The following is a 27,401-nucleotide window of genomic DNA, read 5'->3' as shown; positions in this document are numbered from 1 at the left end:
GAGACAAAGGGCTGAGATGGATATAATTCAATCAAACAATGTGGGATTGACAGATAGTTTGTCCAGGTGTTTTGAACACATGTTTTCATGAGTGATCCTCTGAGACCAGAACAAGGTTGAGACTGAGCACTAAGCACTGTTCATTTTTCAGTATTTATTTAATATCAAATGCAATAAAGAATACAAAACAAAACCTTTTAAAAATGTGATGTGATACAAGCGTTGCATTAATAAATACATTTCAGAACTCTTCTAAAATCATGCTTATAATAAAAACAAACAACGCTGTATTTTACAGCACAGAACAAAAGATATTCACTCCCAATGTAGGAACTGCATGATGATATGAAAGTCAGTTTAGTGTACTTGTATGCATAAAAGTTAATCAGTCTCTAATTCTGTCTTCATGACTCAGACTTTTCACTCCAACGACAGCGTAACATCTCGGCGACAGCAGAGGATCAAAGAGTTGCACCAGTGCAGAGAATGAAACGTCCTCCTGTAGCGCGCACACACACACACACACACACACACACACACACACACGGATATCAAAAATCTTGCTTTCTCCTCCTAGTTCATCTGTGACTGCAGTGGGATTCACCGGCATACGTTGTTCTCGCTATTAAAGATTTCTCTAACAAATCCCCAGAGACAGAACATCTGTGCAAATATTGTGTCAGGTGGACTCGCGTTCGTGCGTAAAACCAGTTTGTCTCCACCAAACAGTCTGCCTTGATGGTTTGCTGCTCAGTTACGGGTCTTTATGAATGATAACAGATATAAATAGCACGCACACCACTGTGTTCTCTTTCGCGTTGCAAGGAATAAATTCCCCTGATGGTGTTAGTCCTTACTAAAAAAGGAGATTCCTGCACACACAGATCACCGCTGCGTATTTTATTGTCGACGTTTCAGATCTTCGACCTTCCTCCAGACATTACACCCACATAGTGACACAATGTATATACTGTATACAGTGGTTTATAAGTGCATAATTGTTTGAGCATCAACACCGCTGCAATAGCCTCAGGCTCTATGGACTCATACAGTATACAAATCTATCTCTTTGAATGATAACCGCAGCTCTTGCCCTTGTTCAGAACTGAAAAAAAAACAGAGCTGAATGTGCATATATATACATTTTAAAGGTTGAACATTTATACTTCGCTACGCTTATCATCTCACACACACACACACACCACACACACACACACACACTCCACCACCTCCTCTTTTTCCTCCTTTGCTCCTCCTCGAGGGAGATATCTCAAAACACTCTTGACGTTATGTAGTTTGATTACAGATCCCTGCTAAGGAAGTCCATCTGACACACAATCACACATGTAATCAGAACTTCAAAGCTTTTGGCTCATACGCATCTCATCACAGCGACTCAGACCGCAGATTAGCATGTTATGTTTGGCAGGGGAAACCTAAGACCTTAAATGACGGGCCAGCTTTAATTTAGCCGACACCTATACGCTCAACGGTCTGAATAAAAAAAAAAAAAAACATCCAGATTTCCACTGAGATTCCTGTGCGCTCACACATTCGTCATCGGGGGAAACGGATTCCAAATCCCGCTCACAGCGCTGTACAAGCAAATCATCAAGATCATAAGTCAATGTACAGTGGAGTTGTAAAAGGAGAATGTGTGGCCCCCGTGTGACGAGGCAGCTGGGGATTTTTCATTTGTTTTTATTTTTATATCGTTTTCAGTTTTTACTTCAATTTCAGTTAAGTTTTAGTTTGTTTTCAGTGTGGGTTTGGTAGTTTTAGTTTAGTTTTTATTTAGTTTCAATTTGAGTATTATTGGTACAGGTGTTTTTTTCAAAGGTATAATGATAAAAGTTTTTGTATATGTTTGCAACAGGTATTGTGTAATACAAACAATAATTCATAAATAATTTTTAAAAAATCAATTTGCTTTAAGTAAAAACAGCCAAAAACTAAATTTACCCTGCACATAAACAGAGAGGAAAGACTAAAAACAATTCACCTAGATTTTTATTTTAGTTAGGTTTACATGTAGACAAGATCATTTTAGTTCAGTTTTTATGTTCATTTCAGTTTAGGACAATCATTTTTAACACCTAGTTTTTGTCTTTGTTAGTTTTACTTTACAATAATGACCTTGGCTAGTTCTTTAAAAATGGTCACAGGGTTCATTTGTTGTCTATATGCTGATGCAGACGCATGTTAAAAGTGTGTTCTCAGTACCAGTAAACTCTTCACCCTTAGCCAGAGGTGAGATATTATGTCTGGAAAAACAATGTAAATAAAGAGAAATTTATTGTTGCCCTGTACAGCTGGACATGGATATATTCACATCAGAGAACTCTCATATATTTTGCCGTAGCCATTGGCATGTACAAACCCCCCCCCCCCCCCCCCATTCACAAACTTCCTTTTTCTCTCTATGAGACACACACAAACACACAACCTGTAGCTATGAACATCCTTGTGATTTTACCTGTTCTTTCAGGTAGCAGAGGCGATCCAGGAGAATCAGACCCTCAATACAGGGAGCCAGCGTCACCTTCAACTAAACAAGGAAACGCAGGACAGAAGAAAAGCATTAAGAGTGCTGTAAGAGAGATTCAATTTCATTTTGCTGTTTTCCAACAGGACCTCTGAATGTAGCAACTACAATATGGCATTGTTCTTGTCTGCACTGTTAATCCAAGATGACAGAAAGTAACAGTCTTTTCGGGCTACTCCCCACATTGTCCACGCTGGAAACCCAGCATGACGACGGCCTTCCCGGTAGGTAGTGGGCGATCCCCGAAAACCATTTGACTGTTTTATTTCATGAGGGAAAATTGGTATGTTGGTTGACACCACAATTAGTGGTCTTAGTTCAAACCTCGAGGCTGGTTTTCTAACCATTTTGTATAATCGTTCCTGTATTATTTCCCTGAAGACTATAATGATCTTGTTTAACAGACTGCAATTTGACGGCATCGTACGTGTCGGTTTACAGGGAAAAAATGATTTACACAAAGCAGAGCTCGCACAAGGTATTGCAGTTGTTGTGTAAATCTAAACCCAGGTAAGTACGGGTTAAGAACTTCTCCCAAAGACAAAGACGACCCAAAGCAAGGGATCTCCGATGGGCATTCTTTATTTGGCGAGGACTCACCATGTTAAAGGCGCGCATCTCGCCCATCCGTGCTCTGTATGTGTCATGGTAGTCCTGGATGACACTGTCAGGGAGCTGGAGAGAGAGAAAGAGAGAGAGACAGACGAAGAGAAAGTGAAAGAGAGAGGTTTATGGCTCGTGGAGTTGTGAGCGACATAAGACAGACAGCATGAACCAACAGTAGAAATACATCATCCTCATTCATACTTCTCCCCAGGGCAGCCAGATGACATATTCTCAAACCCTCAGCATCAGTTATATTGTATGACAATGCCTGGCATCGCCCTAAAGCAAGAAGGCAGGCATTTCAAGCAGATGACACATGTATATTGGTACAGTATATTAATCTGACATGACTAAATTTGAATATTTAAAGAAAAAAACGCTTGATCCAAATATACATATGGTTTGAGTTTCACAATTTACAGCAAGATATGTCTAGAGTTTGTGAGGAGAGTTCAGGAACCGCTTATGAATAATTATAGTGTAGTTATACTGTTAAAATCATTCTGAAGATGTGGAAGGAGATAATATACATTTCGACTCTCAACCCAATATGGTTTGAATGTCAAATTAATGAGCATTTTTCCCCCAGGAGGCTGTATTTTTTTTTTTTTCAATGCACTGTATAACTTTCCATACTGTATTTCTGGAAGGTGCTGTAAGATGACGGTAATATTCCAGTCCTGACCTTTGATTCATCCAGTTCCAGTCTGCGTAGAGCGCGGCGAACGTAGTCCACAAATGATTTAACCTTGGAGTAGACATTCCCCACTCGCTTTTTCACTGTGGAAGAGACACACACACACACACACACACACACACTTTCACCCTGTGTGCTCAGTCTCACCTCGAGTCCCTGAGCAGCTCATTTCTGGCCAATCGCCATCAAATAAACAACACTCACTCCTTTACTCTCACTTTGTTTCTCTCCTCTGTTTTATTATCACACCTTAGCAACCGACCAAGCTGTTAAACACTTCTCAGCGACTCGACAGGAATGAATAGGTGCTGCTGGAAGAAAACTAATGCATGTGATCCTGACCTAATGCTAGTCACTGTACTGAAGGTCACAGGAAGAGAAACCTTCACTGAGAGCACTGGGGGTCGTCAGCATGTGAGTGCAGATAAGGCCACGCCTCGTCTCTTTTAGGAATCTTAGGTTGTGTTCACACCAAGCACGTTTGGAGCGGTTTAATTCAACTTTGGAGCATTTACTCCTGTAGTTTAGTTTATTTAGGCAGGTGAGGGTGAGAACAATGCCAATGGCCTGAAAATGCAAGTCTCAAACCAGTAGAAGGAGACGGATGTTGACATCTGATAGCCAGCAGTTCCTCATGCTTGGAAACCCTAGCATAACATAATGAGCCGAGGGTAAACAGTCTGGACTGATGCTCATATCAGCTAGTTCTTCTTGAGTTCTTAATTGGTATGAAGACCAGAGAAGGTCATTTACTGCAGACTGCAGACAAGTCCATCATGCTTAACTCAAGTTACAGGGACTGGAATCAGGTTTGTTTTGACAAAATTTGTCCCCTGGTGAGATGACAGTTTACCAAACTCTGTCCTATAAACAAGCTACTTGTGACTTTTGTTTACAAGCCCTGGTTTGCTTGTAATTGGTCAGTGTGAACCTAAACAAGACAAATACTAAATGCAACAAAGTGAACTTTTCCACTCTAGTTCGGACCAAAGATCTGTAGGTGTGATCGCCCCCTTAGACTGCAATTAAAATGTGGAGATTGCACCAAAGCTGTCTATCTGGAAGAGCGTTGTCCCACCTCATTACCACAAAGAATCTTTCTTATATATGAACTATGAGACAGGATTCACCTTTTCAATGCACACTGAAAGAGGCATGTGTTAGGGCACAGTGTGGGAAAGGACTGTACATTTCTTTTACTGGAGCCATGGCAGATCTAAGCTACAGTACCTTTTAAAGGAGCTGTAATGGTCCCTCAGAATAACATGAAGGACGGCCCGGTAGAACAGGGACTCCATCTGAATCTGCAGAAAAGGACAAAGGTAGTTATTTACTTGAACATAATGCATTTAAACCCTTTTGTAATTGTCATTCCCTTGTTATTCATCCAGCATATGAAACATGAAAGGTGGAGGAATTTCCCTGACACTTTCTACGCTGATTTCCAAACCTGATGCAAGACTAGCGAGCAATCAAGACTGTTTTTGGATTCAGACCCCAGCCTCCAACATGTAATCAATCTTGCCGTGATTGCATTAATATTTATAAACATTCCATATTAATGGCTAGTGGTATCGCGTATCGGCTTTGGCCCGGAGCTCCAGGCTCTGCATTTCAAACAAATATACTGTAGTCAATCACAGCTTTAAAACAATAGGAGAATTAATGGGCAGATTGTTTGAATGTATATGCTAGATCTAGGATGCAGATAATACAGTCTTGAGAGAACGCCCACATTCGCTGTTTAACAATTTGATGAATCAGTTTTGATGGGTGTGAATGAGTGATGATTCATACAAAGATGTTAAACTACTATTCCATTAATTGTTCAGTGCACAGATCAGTATAAAGAAATTATTCCGTATTCTTGTAATAACTGTGTGCATGTATTACTTACCCCTTGACCAAGTGACACTCTCTCCAGTGCCTGTTTTTTTTAGGAAAAAGGCAAAAAGTTAAATGCCTGGAAGATTATTTAGAATATTTCGTACAAAATATTAAGTAGCTGCAAAGGTGAAAACTACTCCTGACAATCCATTTAAACTCATTAAAAAGGATTATTTCACCCAGACGCCCTGCTTATAAACCCTTACTGTACATAAAGAAATCCACTGTTGTTCTGTGAATTCATTAAAAAGGCATTTGTTACAGGCACCATCATTACAGTTAGAAGAACACATGTTTGTGTAGAAAATATGCTGCTGTGCACATTTTCTGCGGTGTCATCCGACTCACCAAGCACGCCGACATCCTGGCGTTCCTGCCACAGAACCAGGACTGCTCCCTGAGGTACTGACTCATAGGGAAACCACACACACCGCGCAAACACTCTGTAGGGGAACAGACACACACACACACACACACACATACACAGATAATAGAGCTAGACTGATTTGGCTGATTAATCAGAGCTTTTTTTTCAAAAACAATTGCAATCAGTGGATATGAGCGCTGATTATTTGCCTAGATAGCAAACTTTAAGCAGCACAAGGAGGAAACATTTTAATTTGGTTTTATGAAGGGGGAACGTTCCATCCTCTCCTTTTCCCTGTTGTTTGTGGGTGAAAGAAGAGCTTAACAAAAGCCCATGATTGAAAAAACTAGAAAATGTAATTGTTTTTTTTTCTTTTTTGATACATTTTGTATCTTCAAAAATCCAGAACTCCTGACCTCTAACTGCTGTTGTGAGAAACATAACATGAGGTACACTACATCTCCAACCATCGCAGACACCGGCACACACACACACACACACACACACACCCACACACACACACTAATCTCCCGGTGGGAGGTGCTGAGTGTGACTGCTTGACAGCCTGCCATCCTTTTCATGTCATTCCTAAAAGGGTCAGTCACTGAGGCCAAGGCCCAGCGAGTCCAGAGGGAAACGGTCCAGAGAAGCATTAATAACGTGTGCGGGGTCAGTCTGGGCCTTTCAAACTACCTGGGACACACCGACACGTTAGCGATGGCTACAGTACATTACAGCACACACAGAGAGCTGTTTATACTAGCTAGCATGCTCGCCACTCAGAAAGACAAATATTTCTAATATGTGTGCGACCAGATCCTTGTATACTCCCAAACATTTTGAGAAGAGACACGGTGGCTCCAGACCTTAGACGCCTTCATGCACTGATCCCCAAGTAGTTGCTGTTTCTGTGAGTAAATAGTGTGAGATTAGACGGCCGATATCACATCAGCAGTACGGTATAAGAAATGAACGATGCCTTTAATGCAATACAAATAGGCTTAATTTATGTGCAAATTACATAAATTTATAACTGCCTTCCTATAGTTATGTCTTCACCTCTCCATAATTAAGCTTTTCAGCTCTTTAGTGGTTTAGTTCCTTTTTAGGGTGAGGTAGCCCACCACAGGAGTTGGCCTGCATCCCAGACTGCACGGCAAGGCCAGCAGGGGAGAGGAAATGTGTGTGTGTGTGTGTGTGTGTGTGTGAGAGAGAGAGAGAGCGAGAGAATGAGAACACCTCGGTTGCCTTTTTCGCAAGATTGGATTGGAGCGACGGGCGAGCATGTGACGGGCTGCTCGTACGCCTGGAGTGTTTTCAATCAGCTGTCATGATATCATATTGGGCTCTTGGCCGAAGTGACGGCGGGGCCCCCCGATGACGCGAGGGTCAAAGGTCACGCCGTTAACAGACATGGCGTGATATTGAGCAGATATCAACTGTAGCGAGGAATCTTGCGAAGACTTCAGTCACAGCATGAGGACACATGTAGACAGTTTCATACCTCGTAAACTGAACAGTGAAGGAGTGAAATCACAGATGTAGGAGACAGGGATTATAGCAGTCTGTGCTGTGTGTCGGTACCTGAACCGACTGCTGTGAGATGAGTCCAGGTGAGGCAGAGACGGAGGCCGATGTACGACCTTCTCAGACTGGAAGTCCAAGCTAACTAAATAAAAGCGAAGGCCCCGTCGAGCAGAGATGAAATATTACACACAGGTTGCGGAATCAATCATTTCCAATTGAATCCCGTCTAAATTAAAAGGTCAAAAAAATCTCATTTTCAAAGCCCTTAAACAGTCATCCTAAATCCATAAATCCACTCTAATGACTCTAACAGCGTGTCTCCGTGCTCAACTCAGTCTCCAGAAGGGCGAGTTGGCCGAGCGCTGCAGGCTCTCAATGGAACATTTGACTTGTTTACTATATAATATGAATATAAGTGTTTATGTGGTTTTATGTGGGAAAATAATATTTCATTTCGGATCGGATCAGAGTGACGAAGTGAAGACTGCAGGTGAGTGAATCAAGATGAGGGGTGTGTGTGTGTGTGTGTGTGTGTGTGAGAGAGACAGAGAGAGCGAGAGAGACAATCATACACACAGAGAGAAAGAGACAGAGAGAGAGAGAGACACACAGAGAGAGAAAAAAGACAGAGAGAGAGACGGAGAGAGAGACACACACACAGAGAAAGAGATACAGAGAGAGAGAGAGATACAGAGAGAAAGAGAGAGAGAGGGAGAATAGGGGGAGTAGATGGTTCTGGATGAAGCTCCCTGTACAATAGGAACCATATGTTCTCAAAAAGGGGTGGAGGTCTCTGTGTGTGTGTGTGTGTGTGTGTGTAGGAAGAGGGGGTTGCTGCTGACGCATTACTGCTTCCCTCCGTCTGCAGACTGTAGTGTCACGGCTATACAATGTACAGACGCACCACACAGCGAGACACAGACACACACACACACACTACTCTGCACGGTGCACATATTCATCTAGATCTGTATCTGTGTGTGTGTGTGTGTGTGTGTGTGTGTGTGTGTGTGTGTGTGTGGGCACCTTGTGCGGCGGGGTCGTGCTCTTCAGAGAGCAGGTGATAGCAGCAGCCCACGCTGCAGACGGAGGCCAGCTCTCGTTTGGCCACGAACATCCTCAGCGTGCTGGGAGCCAAGTCGCCACACGTGTGCAGGCCAACCATGACCGCATCCTGCAGTGAGGAGGGAGGGGGGTGAGGGGGGAGGGGGGGTGGAGAGAGATCGATGGCAAAAGTTATTGATGATGACGCTGCTGCAGCTTTGGCGCGGCGACAGCATCCCGCGCCCGTTCCAATAATCCAAACACCAGCCGCTGCGACAGACTTGTAATTTCAGGAGCTGGTGGGGAATCTTGGAAGCCTCGCGGACACACAGCAAATCTCTTTTCAACATTTATTTTCATTCGTTTTTTTCCCGGATATGACAGCTATTTTTTTTCTCCCCCCCCGCCTTTTACTCACCTCCAGCTCGCCGATGAGCTCTCGCAGCTCCGTCTCCGCGGTAACGTAGGACGTGAGAGGCGAGAACAGCGCCGCCGGGTCGGTGCCGGGTCTGCTCCGGGCCTTCCTCTCCAGGTTCTCCCTCTTCCTCCTCTCGCGCTCCTCGACGCTCAGCTGGCTGGGGGGGATCCTGGGGGAGGCGGCCTCTATCGCGTCCACTGACAGGGCGCTGAGGAAAACCTCCTCGTTGTCTGGGTCTGAACTCCCATCCGCTGTAGGACCGACTTCTGATGAATTGATTAACCCTTCCTCCTCCTCTTCCTCCCTCTGCGGCACAGTTTCCTCCTCGGCAGCATATAAAATGTCATCGTCCCCGTTCCTTCCAGGCTTTATGTTTTGGTCTAACTCGTCCTGGGCGGAGAGTGCGGCCTCTCTGCGGGCCCTCGCCGCCTTCTGTCTCTGGTACGCCCTGGAGAACTTCTTCAGCTTCCGGTTCCTCTCCTGCGCTCCGTGAGTGTTGGTGCTGGACGAGTCGATGCCGTAGACCCGGAGGCCGTACTGCAGGGACAGGAAGGAGCACAGGTAGCCCTTCCCCGAGCCCACGTCTATCACCTGGGAGGGAGGGAGGGAGGGAGGGAGGGAGGGAGGGGGAGAGTTGAGGGTCAAACGTTGAGTATGTGTTATAATCATCAAAGTGCTGCCTGAGTCGAGTCGATGTACCAAATCCTGTCCGGGCAAAAACTAATACTAGAAAAAAAAACAGAATTTGGATATTTCACGTGCTTGGAAATCACTGAAAAAACAAAAAAGAAAAACCCAAGGCACTCTGTCTTAAGTGGAAAAAAAATAAAGATGAAAAGCCTTTATTACAAAATGATTAAGAATGACTAACACGTATCGACCTGAGGGCCTTCGTCTTTGAAAGTCATTTTCATAGAATTCACTTTTTCTTCAACTTTACAAGCAAGTGAAGAATCCAAAGAAAATGTTTCTAGTAGCAGTTTGAGTCTGAGCACCAGCCTGTTCATATCAGACCCAAGCAGCACTCCTTCCCTCCGTCCTTGTATCCCACCAGGTAAAGTCTCATCCAAATGCCTCTCAGACTACTGAGCCAAGCCCACCTTCTAGCGGTGAGCCGGTTATTGTTTTTACAATGATCCCCCAGACAGACAGAGCCTAAAAGACATTGACTGCAACCAGCCAGATGTTGCCCCACCTGCTTGACTCTGCAGTGCTGGGCCAGACAGGCCACCACCTCCGACATGGACTGGACCTCATGGGATTTCTTAGAGTTCATGAACTCATCTGGCTCCAGAACGGCAGCTGGGTCAGACAGAACACAAGTGCAAAAGAAAGACAAATTTAACTGCGCTGTACCTTTAAGAAGGCCCCAAATCGTCCCTATGATAGCAGCCAGAGTAAATTTCATCCTCGGCTCCCAGTCAGAATTATGGCCGCAAATTTGGGCTGGACATGCCGAATCCTTGACTGGTTTCCTCCTCTCAGCGTGAGAGAGCGTGCGCTGTCCGTTCTTTCCTACCTTCCTCTGCGGGCGGAGAGCCGGGGTCGTTCTCTCGGAGGGCCTGCAGTAGCTCATCCCGGCTCACACAGACGCCAAGGTCAGGGAGAGACCGGGCCTTGGCCGCCTGCAGCAGCTCACGGGTATCGACCAGCCGCTTCGTATCATCGCAGAACCCGAATGTGGTCCTGGGTCGCTCTGGAAATGGAGAGGTTGCACGTTTTCATCTTGCAAAAGTCATCTTGGGCTTTTCAGGATTTTTTTTTTTCATGTAGTAGCGTGTGTGCATCAGATATTAAAGACATAAAAAGTTTACACACCCTTACAAATGTTGCAGTTTTTATGGTCTTGAAAACAAACCTTTAAAAAAACCAAACCTCAACTCCTAATCCTGTCTATAAAGTTTATATAATTTTCAGGTAATATAGAATTACTTCATCCATAAACTCGTGCTTTACCGCTAGGATCTCCAAGAGTGCATAAGTAGAAGATAGTCGGACTTTGGGACTTAAATTAGGCCTGAACCTATCCCTTCTCCTCATAAAACACACAATCAGAAAATACTCTGGCAGTGTATTAAAATGTGTGCAAACTAAGACACCTTGATATAATACTAATGCTAATACTAACATAAATGATATATAAATTACAAGGGGGGAAGAGAAACCTGCTGCCTTTACTGTACCACAACTCTGATAGTTCAAGGCAAGCTTTCATATTTCCATTAAGTCAAGTATTTCTCATTCCTATATTATGATGCAGTTACCATTTGCACCGGGCTGTGGCTCCCCCTCGTGGCCATTATATGAACTGACGGCTGACAGGACCTCGTCTGGCGGCACAGCCATGAACTGCTTCCACACATCGTGAGTGTAAAACTCCACAGTGTGTGCATTGGCGATATTTAGAGATATAGAAAGAAACCGCTTTACTTCATCTATTCGTTGGTGAACGTCTGTGAGGGTAAACGAGGAAGACGCCATGTCAGTAAGCTCCACGAAGAGGACGGACGTGTGTGGAGCACGTACCGAGTCTTTCTCCGCTCAGGCATTAGCAGTCGAAAATGCTCAACGATGGTTTTCCTGGCATTACGGAAGCTCTTATGGGCGTACCAAATGCTACAGTCTGTTTACATTGTGTGCTCCGTTTTCTAAAGAGCCTACTACTGTTGATGTATGATTTGCCATATATTGTTGTACAATTTATACGCAAAAAAAAATGCTACAGTCACATACAGTACAGGATATTATCACACATTGTATGACCAACAAAAAAGAAGGAAGAAATAAAAAAAAAAAAGTCAGGTGTTTAATGCGCACAAATTATACGTTTATAGCTTTCTTCCTTAATGTATTAAGTGCAACCTAGGTTTGGATACAGACCATTTGTTATGTTATAGAAATGTACCCATTATTGCAAGCAATAGTGAATATATTTATCAGTTACATGGTCAACAAAATAAATCATAATTTCAAAGGCATTCTGTGAAACATGTCCAGTTTTCAAGTAGGGAGCTCGTATCTACCGGCTTTCTTGTACGACGCGAATGCAACATTAGTCGAATGGTTTATTTTATGATCGAATGCTCTGCAATCTATTTATAATGTCTGCCCTGAACACGTCATCACCACGCGTCCTAAGGGAAACCCATGCAGCCTGAAACGGCATGCTATTTGTAAACATTTCACTTTTCCAGAACATAACTGAGTGAAATGGCACCGACAGATCAGAGGATGAAGAACAAAGAAAAGTTTACAGGGAAAGGAGGTAACTGGAAGAAATCCCAAAACAGGCCAGCGGGTGTCAACAAGAAGAGGAAATGGGTCTCAGAGCACAAAGTATTCGACGGCAGTATTAAGGAAGGTAAGGTTTGCTAGAAAACAACCAACTAACGTTTCTCTGTAGTAACATTAGTCAGTCAGTTGACTAGGGACGTTGTCACATTCAGCCCTCTAGACCCAACTGTACGTAGAGAGAAAGACACTGGACTCGTTGACAGCTAATTATGGGACATAGCTCGTACGTGGGGACGTGACGCCATTGTCAGTTAAAAAATCTCGCAATTTAAACTGGTCTTCCTTCTAGGCAAAGATGCATACCGGACAGAACACGTTTTAAGTTATTTTACACAATATTAGGGTCTTCTGGTAAATTCGGCATACAATTGAGCCACCAAGCAGCAATATCTATATATATTTATATATATATTTAATACAATATCAACTTTTTTCAACAGAATTAGTTCACTCTGCTTTCTACTGTGTATTTTGGTGGAAGAAGATTCAATAACATTCTGAAATTTAAAATGTTATTAAAATAAGTGCTGCTAGATGGATCTGATGCCCGCTCAGTGGTTCCTAACGAGTTGTAAAAGGTCTCAAGTCCTAGTTTACATGACGTTTGCCAACAAGTAAGGTCGGGTTTTTAAATGCCGTTTAGAGGAACATTCTCTCCATACTGGAGACTACGGGATGTATTTTCTGATATTTGATTGTGTGCCTCCCACCTGTCAGGTCAGGGGTTTGCTTTCAAGAGGAAGCAGAAAGTCCAGCATGAGTACAACAAGCTGCTGCGGAAGGAGAAGAGGAAGAACCCCGAGTCCAAAATGCTGTACAAGGAGGAGTATCCAGAACACCTCAGGCACCTGTACGTGGCCGAGGCCGCGAAACTGAAAAACGAGGCTTGGATGAACAGAGTGAACAGGAGTAAGCAAAGAATGAGAGGACATGAGGAGGAGAAGGTGGAAGACAGAGCTGGAGGTGATGCTGCCGCAGACCAGGCTGCAGATCCAGCAGCGGAGACTGGTGGAGCAGAGCAGGAAGGTTCTGCCTCTGGAAACCCTGAACCAACAGGGGACAAGAAGGCAGAAAGGTAACAGTACATACTGGACATGTAGACCCAAAACATACCACAGCTGTGCAGTACATTTTCAGCCACCATTTTGTCACCCATGAGCAGTTTTCCCTAGATTTGGAGGATTTGGAGTGATAGACCCCATGTAAAAATATGCATGACAAATTGTGAAGCACAAACTAATACTGGCTTAATAATGTCCCTCTCAGTCTCCCCATGAGCAACCGCATGAGGAAGAAAATGATGAAGAAGACATCATACCAGAAGACTAGCGAGGAGTTTGAGAGGATCAAAGAAAAACGGAAAAATAAGAAAGAGGTGAAGTGTTTTGCCTACATCAGATATTATCACTGATGAAAAATAAAGCTAATATTATTACTCTGTCTTTATCACAAATCGTGCTTTGCATGACTCCAAGCCAAATTGTAGTTTGACCTGCTGTCATTATGTTTTGTTTTGTTTTTTATCCCAGGAGTACCTGAAGAGCAAGCAGCAAAGAGAGGAGGCCATCCAGAAGTACAAAGAGAAAAAGATGGAGACGTTTCAGATGCTGAGCAAAAAGACCAAGAAAGGACAACCCAACCTGAACCTGCAAATGGAATACCTGCTTCAGAAGATCCAGGGACCCGGGAAATGACTCCAGGCCAGAGCTGCTGTGGGACAATGAATACAGAAAGAGTGGAACCTGCCTATATTTGGCCATTTTATTAAATACAAACTGTTTCAAATATGGTAGTGACAACTGTGCTGAAGTGCAGCAGGACTGCGTTGTCACTTGATCATTTCAGGAGTGCTTACAATGCATGGGCTGTATATAAATGAAGAGTCTTAGAGTTGGAGTGGTGATCTGACACTACTTTGCCTCTGAGCTCAAAGTGAAATGTTTGTGGTCATTTGACTTGATTCTTCAGTATATTGTTCCAGATAACTGTATTGCACATTTTGATCTCAGACCACAAGATGGCATCATAGCGCCTCAAGAGATGGGAAAATTTGCTCTTGTAAGACATTAGTCTTTCTCCATATTAGGTCCATTTTTATCATGGAATGTATGATACTAAGTTGGCAATAAAATGCAATTATTTTCAAGTGCGAATCAAATACCAGTTTTTAGCCAATTATCATCAAGCGGAGAACAATTACTCAATTTGACCAGAGAACAAATTTTACTTCATGTTAATACTGAAACTCTTAAAGATTGGATGAAATTGCTCATTTCCTTTCCTAATCCAACTCTCATTATCCCCAGATGCAAGCAGCCACTTGTTATGGATATTAAGGTCATAGCAGAATTAGTTATACCATTATTATTCAAAATTATAGTGACCTTGGCTCCATTGTCGTCATAGTTACAGGCGATGCAAACATGTTGCAAACCTGCAGCTTGCATAGAGAGAACTCACTCTGCAGCCTTCTCTCTCACTGTGCAGATTGAAAAGCCCCAGGCCGCTGCCTCATGACATCACATGGTTGCAGAATGACTTCTCTAACGTTCATCTGAGGCAAGACTTCCTAAATAGAAAGCGTGATAGCTGCTCTGTTGATATTGAGAGAGGAAAAGGGTTCAGTTTCTTGTGGTTATCGTTTGTAAAAGGTAAGAACATCTTTCTGTTTGTTGTTTTTTTTTCAAAGAATTGATGTCTAGCACACTGCAAAGTATGGTAAGGCTGAACATTTGATGATGTGCTAACTAATGTTGTTAGTTACACTGAAATAGCCGCAATGGACTTGCTCAAGTTTCATAACTGTTGTACAGGTAGGCCCAAGTTTTCAGTGAATGCCAGAAAGCTTTTATTTATCATATTTATTAATAATTATAGAGGAGTAAAGTTGTTTACTTCTTGAGTAGTTAGGTTATACTGTGGAGGGTAAGATACATTCATATGGTCTATTGATAAGGGAATGTATTTTGTGTTCAAAGAGGAAGACGCCCTTTGGAGGCATTATAAGACATTGTAAGTGTCAAGTTTTAAACATTGAGTCTACTTTATATTCTTGTTAAAAATCAAATTGTTTTCATCTCACTACAAAGCCTGAGGCCTCCCCTCCCATTACAGCAAAATGTTTACTATGACAAGTGGTGAGTTGGTACATCTGACCACAAAACCACTTATCTGCATCTCATCTTGCGCTTGGTGTTTGAAGCACAATGAGCGTATCTTTGACAAGACAAACTGAAGTGCCGTCACTCAATAGACATATGACAAGTAGATACTTCAAAGCCTGGTTTGAGTCATCGGGCCAATATGAAGTTGTGATGAAAACAAGAAACCACTGAGAAAGAGCAGAAAAATACAACATGGAATTCATGTGTGGCTGTGCCTCTTGAAATGGCCCTCGCAGTCTTGCAGGCATTACGCTGTCATGTGTTCTGTATGGCGGGGTATTAAGATAATCCTTTACACTATGTTTACATGCCATTCTCAGTTGCTTGTTCCTGGCTTATTAAGAAAAGGGAAGTAGTGTACCGCTGTAACAAGCACAGGAGTATTGCATTATCTTTCTGATAACTTGTGTAAGCAGACATTTTCCTATTAGCTTTCTCAAAGACACTGTCTTCTCATGTCAGTTTATGTGTAGATCCAACTTAAATGCTACATATATTTAGAGTGTTTCTCTCCGTCTAATAGGAGCCTGCAACGCCAAACCAGCTTTGTTTACATTAACAAGCCACCGACTCATCTGTGGTCTCCTCATCTGATGCTGCTTCCTGTCTCTGTCGTCATGGTGACTGCGAGGGCCCTAACGCACTGGATACTGGGCCAGTTAGGGGGCCATGTCTGATTCCCCTCTGCACTGCCACTGAGTTACACACTACTTGTGCACCACAACTCTTTGAGTGTCCTTAAAGAGTCCCAGAGATGGAGGAGGAGAGCAGGGTGAACGGCTGCGGACTGAGCTCGGACAGAAGGGGCTCGGACTGGGGCCGCATCGCCTTGCTGGACAAGACCAAGGAGTTCTTCCAGACCTGCGACATGGAGGGCAAAGGCTTCATCACCCGCACCGATATGAGGGTCAGAGAGGGATGGCTGGGTGTGTGTGGCATGCGTGTGTGTGTGTGTATATGTATGTGTGTTTACAAGGAGAGGGGATAGAGTGAGATGGGATAGGTGCAGGCCTAAAGTCCCAGAGTCCAACGATCTTCTACTTACACACTATTGGAGATCCTACCAATAAAGCAGGAGTCTATGGATGGATATATATATATATATATATATTAGGGGACAGGAGTAGATAGTTTTTTCATTTTTTTTCATTTTCATTTTCATTTTTGCTCAGTTGATGTCTCTCTCATTCTTTCTCTCTCTTAACATGCGTGAATACTCAAAGCAAATGCTCCAAACCTCTTTTATCTGCCGCATAATTTAGTGTCCTTTGGTGCTTTAATGACAGTGAGTGGCAGGCTCATGCTGTCATAGTTGTCTTTTTACTCTCCACTCTTGAGGTGTTTTTTCACGGTGTATCACCTTTGTTAGAGACCCACTCCACCCACTGAAGCAGACGCTGAAGTGGTGGAGTAGCACCATTGATGGCAATGTTTATGAATATAGGTTCAGCGGTGAGGGTTAGTCTCTTACTCACTCACTCGCACACACACATCCATTTCATTGGCTAAGAACACATGCATGAATAATGCACACACACACATACACAAGCTCTTCAAAGCACTAACAATGTCCAAGCTGGGTGTTCAATTAGTTAAGAGCAGGCCCTTTTGTTGCTGTTGTTTGTGTGGAGGGTTTCCAAGAAAAGGTCCATACAGCTGCACACAAAACAGCCTCTTCAAAAAAGAACAGATTTATGCCTGTTTACTCTATGCAAGGTGTGCTGAAAGTACTAGTAATACTGAAATCATACATAGAATCATACAATCATACATCATAGACTTCACCCACACCCACAGACTTGCCTTAAATATATTTGCTGTACAAAATGTATTTAGTTAAATGATAATGCCATATAAGAAACTAGCAAAATGTAGTTTGTATACTTTTGGCATGAAGTCAGTGGAAATCCACCGTGAGATGGCTTCGTCTTTCTATTCTAACCCCCCAATACACATCCATATTCCACTATGTGTTATGCTTTGTATGGCTGATAGATGGTGTGCAGACAAAGACCCAGCATTTGTGCAGTCGAGCTGAGTAGGGTGGAATTGAAACGTCCCGTCTGTGTGTGTTTATGTGTTCCTGGCAGAGGCTCCACAGAGAGCTGCCTCTGTCTGCAGAAGAGCTGGAGGATGTGTTTGACTCCCTGGATACAGACCGCACCGGTTACCTCACGCTGGAGGCATTCTCCTCTAGATTCAGTAGGTTCCCTGCCGTTCGATGTCTTTAGATTGCATCACACATGTTGCTTTGATTTGAAGTTGTTAAGAGCTCACTGTCTATCAGACCTGTGTCAAATGGCATTTACAGAAAATTCCTAGCATTTATATTAACCTACTTGGGGTACCAGATAGGTGGAGTTAACTGCATCAGGATAATTCAGAGTTGTCAGTCAGAAAAGTATACTAAATCAATATCAAATAATATAAACTTTCTGGTACTCACTGTTTTGCTGGTACTCCAGCAAAACAGAGGCTGGAACAAAAAGTGCTAAGAGTTATTTGGACTACTGTTTGAATACTGTGTCTATGGTTAAAGCACAACGAATACTCAGAATGCTCCCCAGTGATTAAATTGATGAAATTGTTTTCCTGGAAACCATCGGTGTACTATGACTGCATGGGTTGAATTTGGCTCATAGCAGACTGTCAGAGTTTGGCTGTTATTATTTTCATTTTTATTTTTACATAGCGCACATCACTTTCCTGCAGTATTTTTAGTATTATTTGTTTTTTCCAGTAGTTATCTCCAATTAAAATCTGTTGAAAAATGACATTCAAAATCTAAAAATGGCCCCGTGGCTCCCTCCTGTGGGTGTGTCCTCAGGTCAGTTCCTGCACGGCCGGAGGATCTCAGTGGCTGATGACCAAAGTCCGGCCCCTGGCTCCGGTCTGAGGGCCAAGGAAGCCCTGTACCAGAGCCAATGGGATGCCAAGCTGGCAGGAGGAGAAGACGATGAAGAGAAACACTTCTGCATGCTGCTGGATAGCCTGGGGGCCAGCAACGTGTTTGAGGAGTGAGTCTTACCACTGCAAAACTGTGCATGTGCAGTCACTGAAAATTACAATATCAGAAAACATGTTTGTAGTCCTATGCATATAACGTGCACACTGCACTCTCTCTCGCTCTCTCTCTCTCTCTCTTCTTCTTCTCCCCCATACACGCCCTCTCTCCAGTTCAGGCGAGGTGCGCAGCCTGTGGGCCCAGCTGAGGAAGGACGAGCCTCACCTGCTGTCCAACTTTGAGGAGTTCCTGGCCAGGGTCACGTACCAGATCAAAGAGGCCCACCAGGAGAAGAAGGAGATGGAGAGCGCCCTCCAGAGGTGGGACGACACACATGCATTCTCGACAAACAAACTAGATGAGCACCTACTAGTAGTGTTTCAGTCCTGTGACCACTAACTTGAAGTGCCCATTTGGATTTGGAGTGGAATGGGAAAGAAGGGATGGGAAAAGAAAGAAGGAAGGGTGAAAGGAAGGAGAGGAGAGAGGGAATAAGGAAGGAAGAAATTAACAAATGATCAGAAGACACAGAAGAATGGATGTAGAAAGTACATTCAGGGACAAAAGAAAGAAATGTGAATACAGTCTAAGCCATAAGTCCCTAATGCAGCGACGATGGGTCGGGACCCGCATAACAATATTAACAGTGAGTGTGGATCCTGGGGTGAAAGGCTAAATTTCTCAATTGGGTCCCACACTTAAAGCGTTTAAGTACCTTTGCACCACAGAAACTAAATGTTGTTCTCTCTCATTAGCTATAGAAGCAGTGACATAATTGTGGGGTTGTGTGTGTTTATATTGCAGCCATATGCTGGGCCTGCAGCCTGAGAGTGTTTGCATGGACTTATCTGTAATTCTCTATAGAACAACTCCTTTATCCCTGTCAAATGACCACTAATCTTGAGGCGCACTCTGAAGTCTGACTGCCTTCCACTGGTGTGGCAATCCATTCATGTTATGCCTGACGAGACATGAAAAGTAGCCAAAATGATAATATATCTTGGTCAGTATATTTATTAGCTTTACTCCCACGATATGCACAGCAGCATGTTTGAAGATAATGTCAACTTGCAGATGTCTGTGTGTGTATATGTGTGTGTGTATTGCTTGTTTATCCTACACACAGTGCTTTTCCCATGGCACTTCATGGTACTGCGTAACAGCTTGTTATTCCTCTACACCTTACTAATTGGATGTTTAGATCTTAAGGTTGTCAGAGAGAACGTAAATACCACTCGGTATGCTTTTGAATCTGAAGCTCAGTTGCTTTACTCTGTGTGTGTGTGTGTGTGTGTGTTTGTGTGTTCAAGGCAGCAATATTTACATCTGATTATGGATACAGACGGAAAAACACTCCTGTAAGCTCAACCTAGACAATAATGCCTTTCTGTTTCCAGACATTATGTCATATGTCTTTTTTTAGACACTTCCCCATCGACCAAATTAATTAACTTAATTGATTATCACTGTGCCTCATTACAGGAAGGCAGCAACACATGACAGCGAGATCCGTCGCTTATATGAGGAGATGGAGGCGCAGATCAAAAATGAGAAGGACAGGCTGCGAGTTAAGGTACAAGTGCTCAAATCGGAACTAACCTCACCAAAGCACCACCTCCTCTAGCTGCACAGTGTCATTTTTTTAACAGCACAGACAGAAGGTCACAGGTTTGAACAGCCGACATGTCCTTAAATCCTTAAACCTGTGACCTTTAACCTTTTCCTCTTCTGGCCATCCAGGACTCTGAGCGACTCCATGTGCGCAGCCAGGACCTGGAGCACCAACTGTTCTCAAAGGAGAGAGAGCTGGAGCAGCTCTTCCAGAAGCAGAAAAGGGTGAGTGGAGATGGACAGTATCTCCCACAAATCTAATTGAATTACCATCATATTGTAGTACACTGCGTAGAGACATTTACATTTAGACGTCAATCATTCCTTTGAAAACGATTGCTCTGTAGAACTCGTTTGTACATTCATGTATATTGATGTAAGAAATGATGAGAGAAGACATGAGAAGATAACACAAGACATCACAAGACACAGTGGATGGTATGGTTGTTGTGTTGTTATTACTGGAGCATGAGATACAAAATAAATGTCTGTGCAAACAGCTAAAATATTAGACAGTAAATATCAACACAATAAAATGTTAAAACATGAAAACACAGGTCCATAACCCTGTATAAAGGTACAAGTCCACATGATGTCCATATACTGAAGTCAGAGTGTGTGTGTGCTTTTGGGAAAGTGGGTGTTTGGCTATTGTTCCTCACCATAATCCCTAGTTAAGAAGTGCTGTGGAGTGGGGATTTAAAGAGCACTCATGCTTGTTCCTCTCACTGGAATATGGAAACTCACTCATTACTCATGCATATTCGCTGTTGTGATTATCCCTCCTTCAGTTAGAGCTCCAGTGCAACGAGCTGAGCAGCGAGAAGCAGGAGAGCCGCGTGGAGAACGTCAAGCTGAAGATGACCAACGATGAGCTGTCCCGCGAGCTGGAGAGCACCATGCAGGAGCTGGCGCTGGCCCAGGAGCAGCTGGCCATGCTGCAGGAGCAGGCCACTCGGCTCCACCAGGAGAAGGAGATGTGGGTATACACACTCACTCACACACACACACACACACACATGTTTGTATTGCTATACTTCTGAGGGCCTACACCCTGTCACCCTTACTGATTCTAACCTTAGCCTTAAACCCAAGCCGTAACCATAAAATAACCCCTTAAAGAAGTGAGGACTAGTAATTTTTTTTCCTATTTTTTTTATCCTTGTGAGGACATTTGGTTTACAAGCACACACACACACACACTAACACACACACACACTAACACACATACACACACACACACACATAAACACACATACATGTATACTCTGTTCCACTTTCACTCACTTCTCATCACGTTCTCTCTTTCGCACTCACACAACACATTCATGATGTACCCACTCTCTTTCATACACCTTGCTATTTCAACACACACACACACACACGCACACATAAACACACACCCTGATGTTTCTCACTGAACAGTCTGTTGATGAAGGCTGAGACTTGAGTGTTTGTCTGCCATCTCAGTCTTGAGTACGTGTCCTATTTTGTTCCAGGGAAATGTACAGAGTAACTGAAGGACTGCAGAGAGAGAAACAGAGTCTCATGAAACAGCTTGACCTCCTCAGGTAAGACCAACATCCCATGAGCACATGTCAGACCTGGTTCATGGGTAGCAGTTGTGAATAATTCTTAGGATTTGTTTTAATCTGTTTGGCACGTCGGTGTGCCAGTTGGCAAACTTCCCCAATCTGGCACCAAAGTTAAAAGGGTTTGCAAAGCCTCAGGTCGGGCACATATGCAAACACACACATAAAGATGTGCTATATTTACAAATCTGTTTTTCTTTGCTTTTTCAATCTACCCAGAGAGATGAACAAACATTTAAAAGATGAGCGAGACATATGCTGTGGTGTGGTGAGTATACAATTTGATCTAAAATTGCATTGCACCAGTATCTATCATGGCATTACCTGACTGATAAAATATCAATGTATCATCCCCTTTCTTCAAATCAGCCTCGAACCTCGCTCAGAAAGAAGCAGAAGCAGAGGGCGGGCCTAGCCGATTTATTCGATGATGCCAGCCAGCCAGCAAAAAGGTAATTCACTTATCTTCCAAATACTCTTAACATAAATCACCCCTGTCAGATTCTTTCAAGTTTGAAAAGATAAGACTTTCCTCCCTCATGATGTGACTAAAAAAATCATTACCATGTATTGGAGGAGGAAAAACAGAGGATATCAAAAGAGCCTGAGGCACGATAGTGGTTTACTTTATTTTTATTGCAATATTCTGATTTTTCAAAATTACATTTTTTACATCATGTACAATCTACACAAACAACAATCAACTAAATTAACATTTTAGTTGAGAAGACTGGAAAGACTGAAATCAGATGGATTTTGGCATACTGTCAATCAGTGCCTACTATGCCTAGACTCCAGATTTTCATCTCAGTCAAGTGAACTGATGATATATCCTCTGTTTCTCCTCTGTTTCCAAAGAGCCCCACTGCTGGTGGATGGGTCCTACCAGTCTCTGGAGGCCTTGCCTATAGAGCACCTTCAAATCGTGTTTGTTGCTTCCTCCTCCTGCAGCGAGGATGACTCCACCACCACCTCCACCACCAGGGTCCCCGTGTGTCAACAACGACCCGCAGCAAAGAAAAACCTCGGCTTAGCCAACGGCTACGCCAGCCCCGCTCCACCCAAGGTGCATGATGCGAAGACGAAAGCTAAAAAGCCGCCTGGCAAGATGGCCTCCGCTAAGAGGGTGATGGAGACAGACAGGGAGAGAGCGAAGGAGGCGGAGCTGGAAAGGAAGCCTGGGGTAGAGGAGGAGGTGTTGGACGCCCCGCCGGACGGATGGCCCCTCCGCCGGGTCATCTCCATCGAGGAGGACCATCTCCCCCACCTTCTCCACGGGGGGCCCCAACCCCTGCTGCACCAGCTCAGTGAGGAGGAAGAGGAGGTAGATGATGAGGACGAGGAGGAGGAAGACGAAGCGCAGAGTGATCTCGAAGCAAGCGCTGTCATGGCAACAGAGCCCCCCACCACCCTGCCCTCCAGTCACGTCCCGGTGTCAGCAGCACCCCCGTCGGCGAGGAAATCCCGCTTTACCAGAACGAAAAAGACCCCCATGTCTCCCAGAGGACAGCCTGTCGGCAAGGAGACCCAGCATGTACGTTCACAGCTCAGCCGCTTTACAGAGGCAAAAACTCCAGCTCTGACTCCACTAGGGCAGCAACATTTGATTTCAGAAGCTACATTCTGAATGTAGAAGTATCAATAATTAAATAAACCCATGGTTACTAGCAGCTGAAGGGGAATTCATTCATACTATCTGATCTGAACATCTGAACCAAAACACGGCATTATCTGTGGGAGAAGAAGCGCATACAACTCAACATAGAATACAGAGTCTCTCAGGTTGGGTGCAGGATCCAATAAACATCAAAATTAGTGAAGTCATACCAGCAAATCCATATTGATAAACCCAGCAGCACAAGACGAGCGCCTTTCAGCTCTCTCAAAGATGGAGCTTAGATGGATTTTCTGGGATCGCTGATGGACTTCTCAAATGATTAAAGGCAATCTGATTCACATTCTTTTCTTCATCTTTCTCTCTCTCTCTCTCTCTCTCTCTCTCTCTCTCTCTCTCTCCCTCTCTCGCTGTCTTGGCCTTTGCCTGTACTGTATCTCCATCAGAGGGCAATAGAAGGGGCAATGGCTGTTCCTGACCGTCTGTTCAAGGTGGTGCTGGTTGGCAACTCCAGTGTGGGCAAAACGTCACTGCTGCGCTCCTTCTGTGAGGGCCGTTTCCACCCCTCCACCTCCGCCACTGTGGGTGAGAATAAAGACGTTGTAATAATGTTGTGTGTGTGTGTGTGTGCATGTGACGTATATCTTGAGGATAAGGTGCATGGGCTGTGTAACACTTTTGAACGGTGCGTGTGTATGTATGTGTGTGTCTGTGTGTGGATGCTAGCACAGAAGATCGGAGAGCGACTTAGCATCACATGAAAGGGCTTGTGAAGTCACACTGCCTGTCTCAGAGCCGCGGCACACATTGTACCGCAGATTATGTCACTTCTGATAAATTTTTCTCCTCGCTTTCATCTTTCCCAATCCTCACTTGAGCCATGCGTGTTATCTCCGTTTTATTCCCCCCCTCCTCTGACACGAGGCAAACACAATCGGCATCAGCTTTGCCCTCTAGTGGTCATTCATGGGTTTTACCTCAAAGCATCTGAGGAAAGAAGAAGAAAGTATGTGAATATAACTGTAGTTTTTATCCTTCAAGCACAATTTATGCCACAAAACAAACAAAAAACCTTCCAAAATATACAAATCATTGGTGGTAACTTGTTTATGTGGAACTTAACCAGGTATTGACTACAGTGTGAAGACTCTAACCCTGGACAACGCACAGGTAGCCATGCAGCTTTGGGACACAGCAGGACAAGAGAGGTGAGAGACCAGTTATTTGTAGACTACAAACAATTAATCCCCATGTGAGCACAGGTCACTTCCACATGGCATTTCAATCCTGTCTCAAATCTAAAATTAAAATGTGTAATTGCCAGTTGACTTAAGCTAAGGTTGACTAAGAACATTTCTTTTACACAAAATCAATAAAATAATCAATAGATGTAATTAACAGATTCATAATAAGACGTGCATACCCAGAGTCAGTCTATGAATGATTGTGTGCAGACAGGTTTTTGGACATAATTTTGCTGCAGTTTGCCAGTACCTCAGTCCCACAGCTGTGGACAGGACATCAGTCTTTTTGGTGTGATATCAATCAAGTTTCTGACTCACTGATTTGACACAGGTACCGCAGCATCACCAAGCAATTCTTTCGCAAGGCGGACGGCGTGGTGGTGATGTATGATGTCACGGTGGAGGAGAGCTTCAAGGCCGTGCGACCCTGGCTGGCCAATGTCCAGGTCTGACCTTTGAACCTAACACTAAGGAAACAAACAAACTACGAAACTATGAAACAAACACAGACTCTAAGGCTTCTTCTTGAGTTGAATAATGAGATTGTAGTGTAGTATTTATCAAGTGTTGACTCCTTGCTTTTATTTACTGTCTTACTTTCCTTGTTTTCAGAGGTCTAACTCTGTCTTACTTCATGCATATAAAAATCTTTCATCTTTAGTCATCAAAGAGTTTCTGTGTATTACCATTTGTATTGTTGCATCAGTCTACTAAATTATAAATGCAATTTGAGAATACATAGTCTCCACTATGCATCACGTGACTGATCACTGCCTCATTGGTACTCATGACATTTTAAATATTCACAGATTCATATAGATAACAATGGACTTACAATATTTCAGCAGCATATGAATCTGCCCTTTGCCCTTTATTTTCCCAGGAGGATGCAGGAGAAGGCATCCCCATCCTCCTGCTGGGCAACAAAATGGATATGGATGGAGACAGGGAGGTGTCCTTCAAAGAAGCTGAGCTACTGGCTTATGTGGGTTTGAATTCAAAGCTCACAGATAACTGATGCTGAATGTTTTTTTCTCTTGAAGTACTTGTGTATTTTATTCCACGTTTCCACTCAAAAAGATGATTACAACTGCCATGAAGCAATTCCATTTCTATTAATAATGTTTTCCTTTAACAAAAGATGATCATAATGCAATTGAAGCCATTGAAGCCTGTTCTCGATCCAGAGCAAGCCTTTCTAATTGTGATATGAACTCAAACCAAAGATGCGATTATCTGCAGTTCTGCTCATGACCACCAGTGTGTCTGACTACTTTGTGTGTGTATCCTGTGTAGGAACACAAGGTGATGTTCTATGAGGTCAGTGCCTACACCGGCAACAACGTGACAGAGTCCCTGACGCACCTGGCCAGGTAAGAACAAGACCTTGCCAATAAACTAAATTTATAAATGTGGCCTATGACAAAAATGTAGGCAAGGAAACTGAAGATCCAAGACCTTTTCCCTAGTGAGGAATGGATCTCTTGTTTTAGCATCTTTGGCTCTTATAGTGTTCTCTCTTTCTCTCTCTTTCTCTCTCTCTCTCTCTCTCTCTCTCTGTCTCTCTCTCTCTCTCTCTGTCTCTACTCAGAGTGTTAAAGGAGCAGGAGGACAGGGTGAGAGATACAACTATCATACTCAGCGCCCAGCCCATAAGGAGGAAAGCCTGCTGCAAGTAAAGACACGCTGACAGACAAAGCGGGGTAGAACTCTGGGAGAACCTACACTCACTGTACTGGGTTTGGAACTAGAAAACTGAGGACACAAGTGAAATCATACCGTCACTTCTGGACATCGGATTAGCAACGTCTGAAGACAACAATGAAAGCATTGTTGGACTTTGGGTTTCTCTGACACTAGAGAGACCTTATCATGGATTGAAATTGTGTCTTTCAACAGGTGGTCTTACTTTTGGCGTGGAAATACATATTGAAGGCAACATGAAGTTGGCCTAAATTTGTAACTCATGCCAGGATTGCATTGCCCATGTGGAAATTAAAACCACTGTCGGGTTTAAATAACAAGGCTCAAATCAGGTAGCTAAGTAAGGTGCTGCACCAGGGGACTTCCCATTGTTCCGACGGCCCATTATTCCGAAACCCCAATAGTCCCGAAAAATGTCCACCCATTGGACCGAAAGCCCATTTGTCCGACAGCCCGTTATCCCGGAGGTGGTTGGGTTGAGGCATGGGGTCACTGAGGTTAAGGTCAAGGTTGTCAGAAGCCACGGTTGTGGATGGAGCCAGGCACAGAGTTTTCTGACTTTTGGGGTTTCGGACTAATGGGCCGTCAGAACAATGGCACGGCACCCCGCACCATTCCCTCTCTGTAAATAATGCTGTGTTAACATTTAGGAAATCACAGTAGTGCTGTCAATAAGCTTTAAAATAAAAATATATTCTGTATTATAATTAGGATTTCATTTTGATGGAATCTTTCACCCAGAAAAGAATTTGAAAAATATGAAAAATAATCTTTTAAGTGTATGATTATAGCTTTTCATAAATGAACATTATCTTTCAAGTCTCTCTTTCTCTCTATTTAACTCGTGTAGAACACTTGAATGTAATCATCTTTTTAGGTGAAACTAATACTGAAATAAATTAATCAACTTGGAATTCATTAAAATGGCAGTTTTAAATGAAAATCACAAGTGAGAAAAATGTGACTAAGTTCTTTACTTTGTAATTCTTTGTTATTTTATTCATCATCTTGTTGATCTTTCGCCGTCATCCTGTGTGTTCATTCGATTTCCAAAACAAAATGGTATATGACATATTGCATTT

The 27,401-nt window shown here is 43.4% G+C and overlaps 3 protein-coding genes across 3 annotated transcripts; 2 read left to right on the top strand and 1 right to left on the bottom strand.

Moving 5' to 3' along the window:
• Nucleotides 1-199: 199 nt before the first annotated feature.
• mettl25 (methyltransferase like 25) lies at nt 200-11,618 on the bottom strand. The gene is made up of 12 exons (XM_071538206.1): nt 11,356-11,618; nt 10,611-10,787; nt 10,287-10,393; nt 9,092-9,682; nt 8,656-8,803; nt 6,084-6,178; nt 5,746-5,775; nt 5,074-5,152; nt 3,837-3,931; nt 3,146-3,220; nt 2,477-2,548; nt 200-499 (listed from the first exon to the last, which is right to left on the bottom strand). The coding sequence occupies exons 1-12, from the start codon at nt 11,570-11,572 to the stop codon at nt 386-388; spliced, it is 1,800 nt and encodes a 599-aa protein (XP_071394307.1). The 5' UTR covers nt 11,573-11,618; the 3' UTR covers nt 200-385.
• Nucleotides 11,619-12,196: 578 nt separating this feature from the next.
• Nucleotides 12,197-14,529, top strand: ccdc59 (coiled-coil domain containing 59). Its single transcript, XM_071538210.1, has 4 exons — nt 12,197-12,452; nt 13,103-13,460; nt 13,652-13,760; nt 13,915-14,529. Exons 1-4 carry the CDS (start codon nt 12,302-12,304, stop codon nt 14,077-14,079), a joined length of 783 nt encoding a protein of 260 aa, XP_071394311.1. The 5' UTR covers nt 12,197-12,301; the 3' UTR covers nt 14,080-14,529.
• Nucleotides 14,530-14,946: 417 nt separating this feature from the next.
• cracr2ab (calcium release activated channel regulator 2Ab) lies at nt 14,947-27,062 on the top strand. Its single transcript, XM_071538205.1, has 18 exons — nt 14,947-15,036; nt 16,073-16,456; nt 17,640-17,751; nt 18,377-18,566; nt 18,727-18,873; nt 20,036-20,126; nt 20,294-20,389; nt 20,956-21,143; nt 21,664-21,735; nt 21,976-22,024; nt 22,126-22,208; nt 22,615-23,290; nt 23,818-23,956; nt 24,498-24,579; nt 24,947-25,061; nt 25,499-25,600; nt 25,912-25,988; nt 26,207-27,062. The coding sequence occupies exons 2-18, from the start codon at nt 16,304-16,306 to the stop codon at nt 26,292-26,294; spliced, it is 2,460 nt and encodes an 819-aa protein (XP_071394306.1). The 5' UTR covers nt 14,947-15,036; nt 16,073-16,303; the 3' UTR covers nt 26,295-27,062.
• Nucleotides 27,063-27,401: the final 339 nt, after the last annotated feature.

This window comes from Centroberyx affinis, unplaced genomic scaffold (assembly GCF_046629955.1).
Source record: "Centroberyx affinis isolate AG114_WGS23_722 - 3 ecotype Tasmania unplaced genomic scaffold, CSIRO-AGI_Caff_v1 ptg003223l_1, whole genome shotgun sequence".
NCBI classification, from domain to species: Eukaryota; Metazoa; Chordata; class Actinopteri; order Beryciformes; family Berycidae; genus Centroberyx; species Centroberyx affinis.
Note: the sequence above shows the minus strand (reverse complement) of the source record. Positions and strands in the feature narration are given on the sequence as shown.

Bases quoted from the DNA above. Each gene is read 5' to 3' on its own strand.
- mettl25 (XM_071538206.1), bottom strand. From the start codon at position 11,572: ATGGCGTCTTCCTCGTTTACCCTCACAGACGTTCACCAACGAATAGAT. The intron at 10,394-10,610 runs GTAGGAAAGAAC...TGTCTGACCCAG, and splicing joins CTCTCCGCCCGCAGAGGAAG to CTGCCGTTCTGGAGCCAGAT. The intron at 3,932-5,073 runs GTAGCTTAGATC...TCTCTTCCACAG, and splicing joins CAGCTCCTTTAAAAGGTACT to TGAAAAAGCGAGTGGGGAAT.
- ccdc59 (XM_071538210.1), top strand. From the start codon at position 12,302: ATGGCACCGACAGATCAGAGGATGAAGAACAAAGAAAAGTTTACAGGG. The intron at 13,461-13,651 runs GTAACAGTACAT...TGTCCCTCTCAG, and splicing joins GGGGACAAGAAGGCAGAAAG to TCTCCCCATGAGCAACCGCA. The intron at 13,761-13,914 runs GTGAAGTGTTTT...TTTTTATCCCAG, and splicing joins AACGGAAAAATAAGAAAGAG to GAGTACCTGAAGAGCAAGCA.
- cracr2ab (XM_071538205.1), top strand. From the start codon at position 16,304: ATGGAGGAGGAGAGCAGGGTGAACGGCTGCGGACTGAGCTCGGACAGA. The intron at 18,567-18,726 runs GTGAGTCTTACC...CCCTCTCTCCAG, and splicing joins GCCAGCAACGTGTTTGAGGA to TTCAGGCGAGGTGCGCAGCC. The intron at 25,601-25,911 runs GTGGGTTTGAAT...TATCCTGTGTAG, and splicing joins AAGCTGAGCTACTGGCTTAT to GAACACAAGGTGATGTTCTA.